At 39.5% G+C, this 10,677-nt stretch overlaps 1 protein-coding gene across 1 annotated transcript in view; it reads right to left on the reverse strand.

The window, feature by feature from the left end:
* LOC122559962 overlaps positions 1-8,514 on the reverse strand; it is a 20,239-nt gene extending 11,725 nt beyond the window's left edge. The window contains exon 1 of the mRNA XM_043710070.1: positions 8,439-8,514. Coding sequence (XP_043566005.1) covers positions 8,439-8,514 — 76 coding nt within the window. The remainder of the gene's footprint in view (positions 1-8,438) is intronic.
* Positions 8,515-10,677: the final 2,163 nt, after the last annotated feature.

Genomic DNA, 10,677 nt, shown 5'->3' on the forward strand with positions numbered 1-10,677 from the left:
TTCATATAATTGTAGTTGTTGTTAAACTATAATCTTCATTTCGGGCTTCCATTATCCCGCTATCCCCATCATTGTCTTTTGCTTAAAAAATGATTGTCAGCCTTGGGAAAGGTTGGATCAGAGTTGAAGATAGGTGAAGTTTGACTGAGATGACCATTGAAAGTATACTGTCTGGGTGCATAGCGGCTTGGTACGGCAACTGCTCTGCCCAGGACTGCAAGAAACCACAGGAGGTGATGTGCACAGCCCAGACCACGACATAAGCCAACCTTGCATTCATGGGCTCCATTTACACGAGTCTTTGCCACAGAAAGGCTGCCAACATCATCAAAGACCTGTTACACCCTGGTAATGATCTTCTACAACTTCTTCTGAAACAGCTTCCTAGCTGATATTTGACTGATGAATGGACTCTTTAAATTAAAATAATGCTGATCTTGCTAACGTTGATCATGCCTAGTACGCACCCTGTGCAATGTAACCCGTGTGCCTCTAAGTCTTTTTGATTTGTATATCTTTGCTTACTATGTTCTGCTTATACTGCTCATGTACACAGTTTTTTTTTACTGTACTTCAGTACACGTGACAATAAATATCTATCAATCATGGTGGGAATATTGACGTGGGAATGACTTGGATTGGGGTGGAATGGTTTCATTATTGAAGTATCATGATTCATGCTCAGATCATCTGAAGCATTCCTGGATCAAACTGTTGTGGATTTCTCTGACGGGTAGAAGAATGTCTGTAAACGCACTGACAAATTTACTGGAGTTCGCTATTGGTCCCCTCGAGCCTGTCCTGCCATTTAATAAGACCATAGCTGATCCGATTGTGACCCCAAATCTACATTCCCACCTAGCCCTGATAATGTTGAACCCTCTTTCTTACGAGAATGCATCCACCTCTACCGTAAAAGTATTCAAGGACTCTCTTTCCATCACCTTTTCAGAAAGTGTGTTCCAAAGACATTCAACCTTCTGAACAGCATTCTCCCTAATTTCTTTCTGGCTGTGCGGGTCTCAGCATTCCATGTGCAGCAGTTCTGCAGAACTGGAAGTTGGAACCTTGGGCTGGCTGCATATGTAGCATATAGCTGAGATGAAATGTTCTTTCTAAGAGGAGAAATTTCACGTTATATCTGTTTTAAATGGCCAACCATGATTTTTAAATGACTTTTAGATTTTCCCAGAAGTGGGTAAGTCTTCACATCTTAACCTGTCAAAACCCTTCAGAATCTATTCTGTTTCAGTCAAGTCGATTTTTGCTCTTCTAAACTCTCAGTCCAAGCCTAGTCTGTCCAACCTTTCTTCTTAAGACTACCTGTCCATTTTAGGTATGAGCATGGTAAAACTTCTCTGAGCTGCTTCCAGTGCTTTGTCATTTTGTTAAATAGAGTGACCAATACTGTACCTAGTATTCCAGATTTGGTCTCAGCAATGTGTTGTATAAATGAAGTGTTACCTGTCTACATTTGTGTTCCATACTCCTCTCAATACATTTTATAACATTCTATTAACCTGCATTGTTATTTGCTGTACCAACACAGTCACCTTTTGTGATTCATACACTCGAGCACAGAGCACTTGGATGACTATACAGCTGCATCTTGAAGCTCTACAATTTCTCTTGCCCTTTAGATAAAATGCTGCTTTTTAAAATTTTGCTGCCAAAAAATGAATAATTTCAAATTTTCTACATTATATTCTATTGGCAAGATCATTGCCCACTTATCTTTTTGCAATGTTATAATGTTCTCTTCAAAACTTACTTTCCTACTTACTTTGTGTTATCAGCAAAATTGTCAAAGAATAAAGTGAATGGGATTGTTTGTGGCATGTTAATGCAATTGCTAGTTTGGAAATTGTATTTCGAAGCAAAGCATAACTGAGTTATCTGGTGTGGACTGTACTCTTGTGAATGGTGCTCCTCTTGACGAAAATTCCCAAGATGTAAACTGGATTAAGTAAGTTGAATGTATACGTTGGGCTTTGGATGTTAGACTCCCACTGTTTACATTTGAAAAAAAAACAACTCTAACGATGAGTCAACGTAATGTTTCAAGAGGAAACAAAGATGATAGATGAAGCAATGAGTGTACTGCTGTTATCTATGTTGAACAAGTACTTTAAGGATTGGACAAAGTTTTAAATATCTGAGCTTTAGCATTAATATGTTACACAGAATTGAGGTGGAATTGTTACTACATATGACAAGATAATTGTAATGCATTTCTGAATGAAAGCAACATGTGAAATGTGGTACCAATCTGTTTGTAGCAGAGTTGAATGCTTTGAATTTCTAACCGTAGTTTTGCTCTAATTGGTGAGGAAAGAGGAACTCAAGCAAAGGGATTGATCAGCTGAAGGTCATTTATGGTCCAATTCTGTTACACTGTCTGCTTGTGTAGTTCTATAAATACCAACAGGAAGAGAAAGAAACCACCCATTTGATTGAAGAGCAGAGTGTAGACATCTGGCTTTTGAGATGTAATGATAAGTTGTAAAGAGGAATTTCCTGTTACAAGAATCCTGTACACAGCAGATCCAATCAACACTGGAGGGCAAAATAAGAGATGCTTTTACCTGCTGGAAAATTGAGTGTGTAAAATCCAATATGCGAAAGGCATTTGCTTCAAAAATTGCTAATCTGTCTAGTATAACAATTTTACCACCATAACATTTAATTGTTTGAAAAAGTCACTGATTTCACACTTTGTGGTTCTTGATACACTATCCCAAAGATTTAACTGCAAAGTTAAATCACATTTAAAATTAACCCATGTAGATGTCCTGATGAATATTGGGTTAGCATACTGTTTTGTATATAGTACGTGAAATGAACTTTCTTTTTTTGAAGCTTCGATCATGAAAGTCGAAATGATTCCCCAGAATTGAGCAACGCTCTAATTTTGTTCAGAAACTGATGTCATATTAATAAAACTGACAGCTTTAGTATTTATTTATTGTTTGTTGATTTGTTTTTGGTTTAAAGTAAAATTAACTGTTTGCACTGAAGATTTTGTTGCTTTTGCACTTGATTAACTGTTCAGTGTAAAAAAAAATTGGAATGATTGTGCTTGTTCAGAAGTGTGTCACTTTTCCTAGTGTTAGAAACGAAAATCGCTTCTCAATAATCGCTCTAGACAAATTCAGGAAGACAAAGTTTTATTAACAAGTCAAGTCTGCAGAGTCGGGCACCCTTAAAGAAAAGGCGCGCTGAGGCTTACAAAGTCTCCATTATATATAGCACAAGTCCCTCCTCTCCTTGGCTCCAACAAGCCATGAGGTTCACATTCTTAAAAACATCATTATTTTTATCACAAAGTCTGCAACAAATGTTTTCAGAGTCTCTAAAGTTGTTGTTTTTCTCACCCTGTAGTTTTATCAGTCAAAGACTTTCAAGTTGTTCCCCCATCCTGGAGTCTTATCAGTCAAGGACTCATCCTTCACAGCTGTGTGAATGGCTTCATTAATCAAGAGCCTGCTTGCTTTTACTATAGCTCACAAATTGTCAGCATTCTGCACAATTTAAACTACTCTACTTTTGAGTATATAAAATGGTTGTTAGAAAAGAAACAAAGGTTTTGTCTTTTATTATAGATCAGTCTGTGGTCCAGGCACATCTTAAAGTTTAAACCGAAATTACCTCTTACAAGACCTCAACACTCACTGGATGAAACGTTTTCCTCATATCAGTTTTGCTTTTTTATTACTTTAAAACTGTATCCTCTCTCTCTTACACAAGTGAGAACTGTTTCTGCCAATCTACTCTGTCCAGACCTTTCATGATTTTCAATACCTCCATCCATTTTATCCAGTGACAACATCAGTCTTCATAATTGAAGTTCCTCATGGCTGGAACCATTACGTGTAGCACATAAGGACATAAGAAATGGGAGCAGGAGTAGGCCATCTGCCCAGTTGAGCCTGTTCTGCCATTCAACAAGACCATGGCTGGTCTTTTCATAGACTCAGCTCCACTTACTCGCCCCTCAGCATCATCCTTAATTCCTTTACTGTTCAAAAATGGGGTGATTGGCCTAATTTCTGCTCCTATGTCTTATGGTCTTAAAAATCTATCTTTGCCTTAAAAGAATTCAATGAAGTAGTATCAGCTGCTTCACTGGGCAGGAAATTCCACGGATTCACAACCCTTTGGGTGAAGAAGTTCCTCCTCAACTCAGTCCTAAATCTGCTTCCCCTTATTTTGAGGCTATGCCCCCTCGTCCTGTTTTCACCCACCAATGGAAACAACATTCCTGCTTTTATCTTATCTATTCCCTTCAAAATTTTATATGTTTTGATAAAATTCCCCTTCTTTCTTCTAAATTTCAATAAGTATAGGCCCAGTCTACTCAATCTCTTCTCATAAGCCAACTCTCTCAACTCCACAATCAGCCTGGTGAATCTTCTCTGCACCTATCCAGTGTCAGTACATCCTTTGCCAAGTAAGGAAACCAAAACTGTACACCGTATTTTAGGTGTGACCTCACTAGCACCCTATACAGCTGCAACACCCAGAACTGATTAGATTAGATTAGATTACTTACAGTGTGGAAACAGGCCCTTCGGCCCAAAAAGTCCACACCACCCCGCCGAAGCGCAATCCACCCATACCCCTACATTTACCCCTTACCTAACACTACGGGCAATTTAGCATTACCAATTCACCTGACCTGCACATCTTTGGACTGTGGGAGGAAACCGGAGCACCCGGAGGAAACCCACGCAGACACGGGGAGAACGTGCAAACTCCACACAGTCAGTCGCCTGAGGTGGGAATTGAACCCAGGTCTCTGGCGCTGTGAGGCAGCAGTGCTAACCACTGTGCCGCCCATTTTTATAAGATTAGATTAGATTAGATTAGATTACTTACAGTTTGGAAACAGGCCTTTCGGCCCAACAAGTCCACACCGCCCCGCCGAAGCAGTTACAATACTCGAACTGAGGCTGAACTTGTGTGTCATAAAAGTTCAACATAACCTCCTTGCCCTTGTAACTGTGCCTCTATTAACAAAACCTAAGTTACTGGAGGTTTTATTATCTGTTCACATGACCAGCCCTGCTATTTTCAGAGAGTTATGCCCATATACACACAGGTTTTTCTGCTCTTTGAAGATAGGATGTCGTTCAGCTGTCATTTTCTTTCTGCCAAACCTTGGTTGTAAGTTATTCTGCTCAAATTCATTCCAAGCGCATTGATGGCAGCTTTCCTTTCATTTAGTATTCTTACTCTGACTGTTTCTTATTTTCACCCATGACATTGCTGCTGATGTGAACCAGGGCTGCTGACTGTTCACCTTTTCCCTCACAGTGCTCAGCAGCTGTTCAGTGGCATCCTTGACCTTGACACTGTGGAGTCACAGTCACAGAGTCATACAGCACGGAAACAAACCCTTTGGTCCAAACAATCTAATGCCAACCATAATCTCAAACTAAACCAGTCCCACGGGCCTGTGCTTGGTCCATATCTCTCCAAACGTTCCTTATTCATGTATTTAATTACATCTCTTTTAAACATTGTAACTGTAACCACATCCACCACTTCCTCTGGAAGTTCATTCCACACACAACCACGCACTGTGTAAAAGAAAATTGTCCCTTATATCTTTTTAAAAATATTTCTCCTCTCATTTTAAAAATATGCTGCCCAGTCTTAAAATCCCCCACCCTAGGGAAAACACACACGCCGTTCATCTTACGAATACTCTTCATGATTTTATAAACCTCTATGATATCACCCCTCAACCTCCTATGCTCCAGTGAAAAAAGTCGCAGCCTGTTCAGCCTCTCCCCACAACTCAAACCCTTTATTCCCAGCAACATCCTGGCATATCTTTACAAGGATGTTGCCAGGGTTGGAGGATTGGAGTTATAGGGAGAGGTTGATTGGGCTAGGGCTGATTTTCCTGGAGTGTCGGAGGGGTGATCTTACAGAGGTCGACAAAATCATGAGGGGCATGGTTAGGATAAATAGACAAAGTTCTTTTTCCCCTGGGGTGGGACATAGGTTTAGGGTGAGAGGGGAGAGATATAAAAGAGATCTAAGGGGCAACGTTTTTCATGCAGAAGGTGGTACATGTATGCAATGAGCTGCCAGAGGAAGGGGTGGAGGCTAGTACGATTGCAACATTTAAAAGGCATCTAGACGGGTATATGAACAGGAAGGGTTTGGAGGGATATGGACCTGGTGCTGGCAGGTGGGATTAGATTGGGTTGGGATATCTGGTCGGCATGGACAAGTTGGACTGAAGGGTCTGTTTCCATACTGTACATCTCTATGACACTATGACTCTATGATATCTCTTCTGAATCCTCTTCAGCTTGGTAATATCCTTCCTATAACAGGGCTACCAGAACTGGATAAAGTACTTCAGTACTTACCAGTTCAACATAATGTCCCAACTCCTATACTCAAAAGTCTGAGCAATGAAGGTAAGCTGTGCTACATGCCTTCTTAACCACCCTAACTACATGTGATACAAACTTCAGAGAATTATGTACATGAACCCCAAGGTTTCTCTGTTCTACAACACTACCCAAAACCCCACTTTAATTGTAGAATCTTGCCTTTATTTGTTTTACCAAAATGCAATACCTGGGAGGCAACATCATCCTGATTCACATCTGTGATTGCAGAAATGTTTATCTATCCTCTTTTTGAATCACTTACTATTACTTTTCTTCCAGTATCCTCTATACCTCCATCCCTCTTCCTTCTGAGCACATAGGTTTAGGGTGAGAGGGGAGAGATATAAAAGAGATCTAAGGGGCAACGTTTTTCATGCAGAAGGTGGTACATGTATGCAATGAGCTGCCAGAGGAAGGGGTGGAGGCTAGTACGATTGCAACATTTAAAAAGCATCTGGACAGGTATATGAACAGGAAGGATTTGGAGGGATATGGACCTGGTGCTGGCAGGTGGGATTAGATTGGGTTGGGATATCTGGTCGGCATGGACAAGTTGGACTGAAGGGTCTGTTTCCATACTGTACATCTCTATGACACTATGACTCTATGATCTCTTCTGAATCCTCTTCAGCTTAGTAATATCCTTCCTATAACAGGGCTACCAGAACTGGATAAAGTACTTCTGTACTTACCAGTTCAACATAATGTTCCAACTCCTATACTCAAAGGTCTGAGCAATGAAGGTAAGCTGTGCTACATACCTTCTTAACCACCCTAACTACATGTGATACAAACTTCAGAGAATTATGTACATGAACCCCAAGGTTTCTCTGTTCTACAACACGACCCAAAACCCCACTTTAATTGTAAAATCTTGCCTTTATTTGTTTTACCAAAATGCAATACCTGGGAGGCAACACCATCCTGATTCACATCTGTGATTGCAGAAATGTTTATCTATCCTCTTTTTGAATCACTTACTATTACTTTTCTTCCAGTATCCTCTATACCTCCATCCCTCTTCCTTCTGAGCAGCTGAGCCATCCATGTTGCCATGAACTTGGGTCTGTCTGCACTGCTCAGATGTACGATCATTCTCATCAGTATTCAGAACTGATTGAACAATGAGAAGCATTCAGGGAACTCCTGCACCAGCCGTGTATTTCTTTTTGATTGCCAGGTGGTCACCCATTTCCACTCCGCCTGCAAACTATTAAGCTGTGGGGTGACTACATCTATAAATGTACCATAGATGTAGTTCTCAGCCTCAAGGGTGCACCGTAGTGACATTAACTGCTGCTTAACGTTTGAAACCCAGAGCTGGTGCAACTGATGGCACTTCCTGAGCACAATGCATCCTGGAATTCCCACATTGCACAAGATATGCACTCTCAAGGTTGGAAATACATACAATATTCTAAGTTTTATTAGCAGGAGCATAGAATACAAAAGTGTGTTGTTGAAAATGTACAAGGTATTAGTTCGGCCTCAGCTGTAGTATTGTTCTGGATACCGTGTGTTTGGATTTGAAGGTATTGAAGCAGCTGCAGAAGAAGTTAATGAGAATGAGGAGTAACTTGAATTATGAGAGTGGATTGGAAAAGTTAGGACTATCTTCCTTAGAGAATAGAAGTCTACGAGGAGACTTAATAGAGGTATTCAAAATTGTGATGGTTCTGAATGGTGTAGATAGGTAGAAATTGTTCCCACTGGTGGAAGGACTGAGAATGAGATAACACAGATTTAAAATAATTGTCAAAGAAGCAAAAGTGACACAAGGAAAATCTTTCTCACACAGTAAGTGATATAGGTCTGAATGCACTGTTTGAGAGTCTGTTGGAGGCAGGTTCATTTGATGAGACCTAAGGAAATTAGACTCTTATTTGGAAAGAAACAGTATGATGGGTTATAGGAGAAAGCAGGAGAATGGCGCAGACATAACAATCCAAATGAGCTCCTCCTGCAGAATAATAATTCTGTGATTCCAAGTATACCACTTCACTCTAACCCTAATCCTAACCTTACCAGAGATTTTAGCTTGACAGGTGCCTGCTGTATCAAACATGGCTGAGCTGGTGACTCTGCCAACTGCCAGAGGCATATTGCAAAAGCTTACAGGTTAATGGTCAATCTATTGGGTATGATGCAAATGCACCTTCTGTGATCATCAAGTCTTGAAGTGGAACTTGAACTCAGAACTTCTGGTTCAGAGATAGAACTACCACTGAGACACATGACTTTCTTTAAGTTGAGTTAGGATCCTTAAAATTTAAGATATTCTGTCTGACCATATATCAAGCCCATCACCAAGCTAGCATGATTTCACACCCCTAACCTTCAGATTGTGTGTTGTTAACATCCTCACTCAAACCATTGTTACCCCTAAACTTAAATATTGCAATGCACCTGAACCAGCCTCCCACATTCCATCTGACATAAACTGACCTCCTCCATAACACTTGCACCCATCTTAATTGTTTCAAAACTTATTTACACCTCATCCATGTGCTCATTGACTTACTTTGGCTTCAAGTCAAGCAACTCTCTGATTTTAAAATTCTAATCCTTGTTTTCCTTAATGGCCTTGCAGCTCCCCAACTCAATAGCCTTCTCCAAACTTATTCAATATCTCTGCATTTCTCTATTCTGGCCATTTGGGAATCCCTGATTTTAATCACTTCACTCTTGGTAGCTGTGCTTACAGCTGTCTCAGCCCTCAGCTTGACATTTCTTCTCTAACCTTCTCTGCTTCTCTGTCCACTATTAAGATGCTCCGTAAGATATTCACTAAAACACCTACTTCACGGTAGATTATTTGCCTTAACAAGTACCATTAGGAGAAAAGGATTCAATTGTTTTCTAAATTCCATGATGCGGCAATGTGATTAAACATTGATCTGGTGAACTGTAAATTCAATGTTACATTTATCCTCAAATGCAGTATATTCTCATACTTGCAACTTATTTTACATGTCATAAAGAAAACAGGAATCTACTTTTTTTTTGTATTTTTGAAACTGGATAATAACCTGATAGATAAAATCACCTTCATGTGAAACACACATTAATTAATCTGCAATTTATATTGAAATTCTAAACTTCTCATTAACATACATCAAGATTAATTTTAGTGCAACACAGTCAAATCTATTTTTAAATCTCATTATTCAGCAAATCCTATTTTTCTCAGTCAATAAATGACACAGAAGGAAGTTTCCTTCAATCGGTCAGTTGATTGATGAATTATACTTGTCACATACTAGAATTTTTTCCAGTTTTCCCAATAATGTAGATAATGAAAATACATTCTATCATCTCAGTTGTAAATGGAGAGAAGAATAATACCATCCAACTGATGAATTAACTGGCACTATAAAGGTTCACGAATGAATAATAAGTTAGTGTCTGGGCATAAAATATTAGTGAATATCTAGTACCTGATAAACTTTAGCCTAGCTGGGTATCAAATGAGGCAGAGAGAAGGAAATTGGAGAGGGAAAATAAAGTTGTTGGGATTGAGTTGATGGTTAATCACTGAATCATGGAATATATTTTACACACGTTCTAAGTCTTATGAAGCCCCTTTTCGGAATATATTTTCCAATAGCATAATCAGTTTTTGGTCATTTAAGACTAAAAATTCTAAGAAACAATTAAAAGTAGACATTTTGCTGGCTGCTAAGATTTTCAACCTCTTTAATTGCAGACACCCTTCCAACCAGCATTGTGGGTCAACCTACAGCAAGTGGACTGCAGCAGTTAAATAAGGCAGCTCACCTTCTCAAGGGCAACTAGGGACAGGCAATAAATGCTGGCTAGCCAGTGAGGCCCCCATCCCAGAAATGAATAAAAAAAGCTACTAATTGTATTTAACTTTCCACTATTGATTAGTTTCTTCTAGACTTGGTAACTCAGTTAAAATGTCCCTTGTTTTTCTTTATGTTTATGCTCTCCTCTCCCAAAATTATGACATCTTCCAAAGAGACAATTTGACATCTACCACTCACCCATTAATATCTTGCTGTATTATTCATTATTTGCATGTGGGGGTCAACAGTTGGTCATTAACTTATGTAACCTGGGCCTTACAGAGACTGATTCTTTCCTCATCCAAGTAGGTACACTTCAATGGGCTCACTGGAACGTTCACTGGATAACAAACAGTACTTTTCCCTCCGTAACTCAAGGAAAATTACCCTTATTTCCATGAGGCTAGCAAGGTCAGCAAATTCACCACAGACTGAAATTTGAACCTGATGTTTCT

Source organism: Chiloscyllium plagiosum, chromosome 20, assembly GCF_004010195.1.
Source record: "Chiloscyllium plagiosum isolate BGI_BamShark_2017 chromosome 20, ASM401019v2, whole genome shotgun sequence".
NCBI lineage: Eukaryota > Metazoa > Chordata > Chondrichthyes > Orectolobiformes > Hemiscylliidae > Chiloscyllium > Chiloscyllium plagiosum.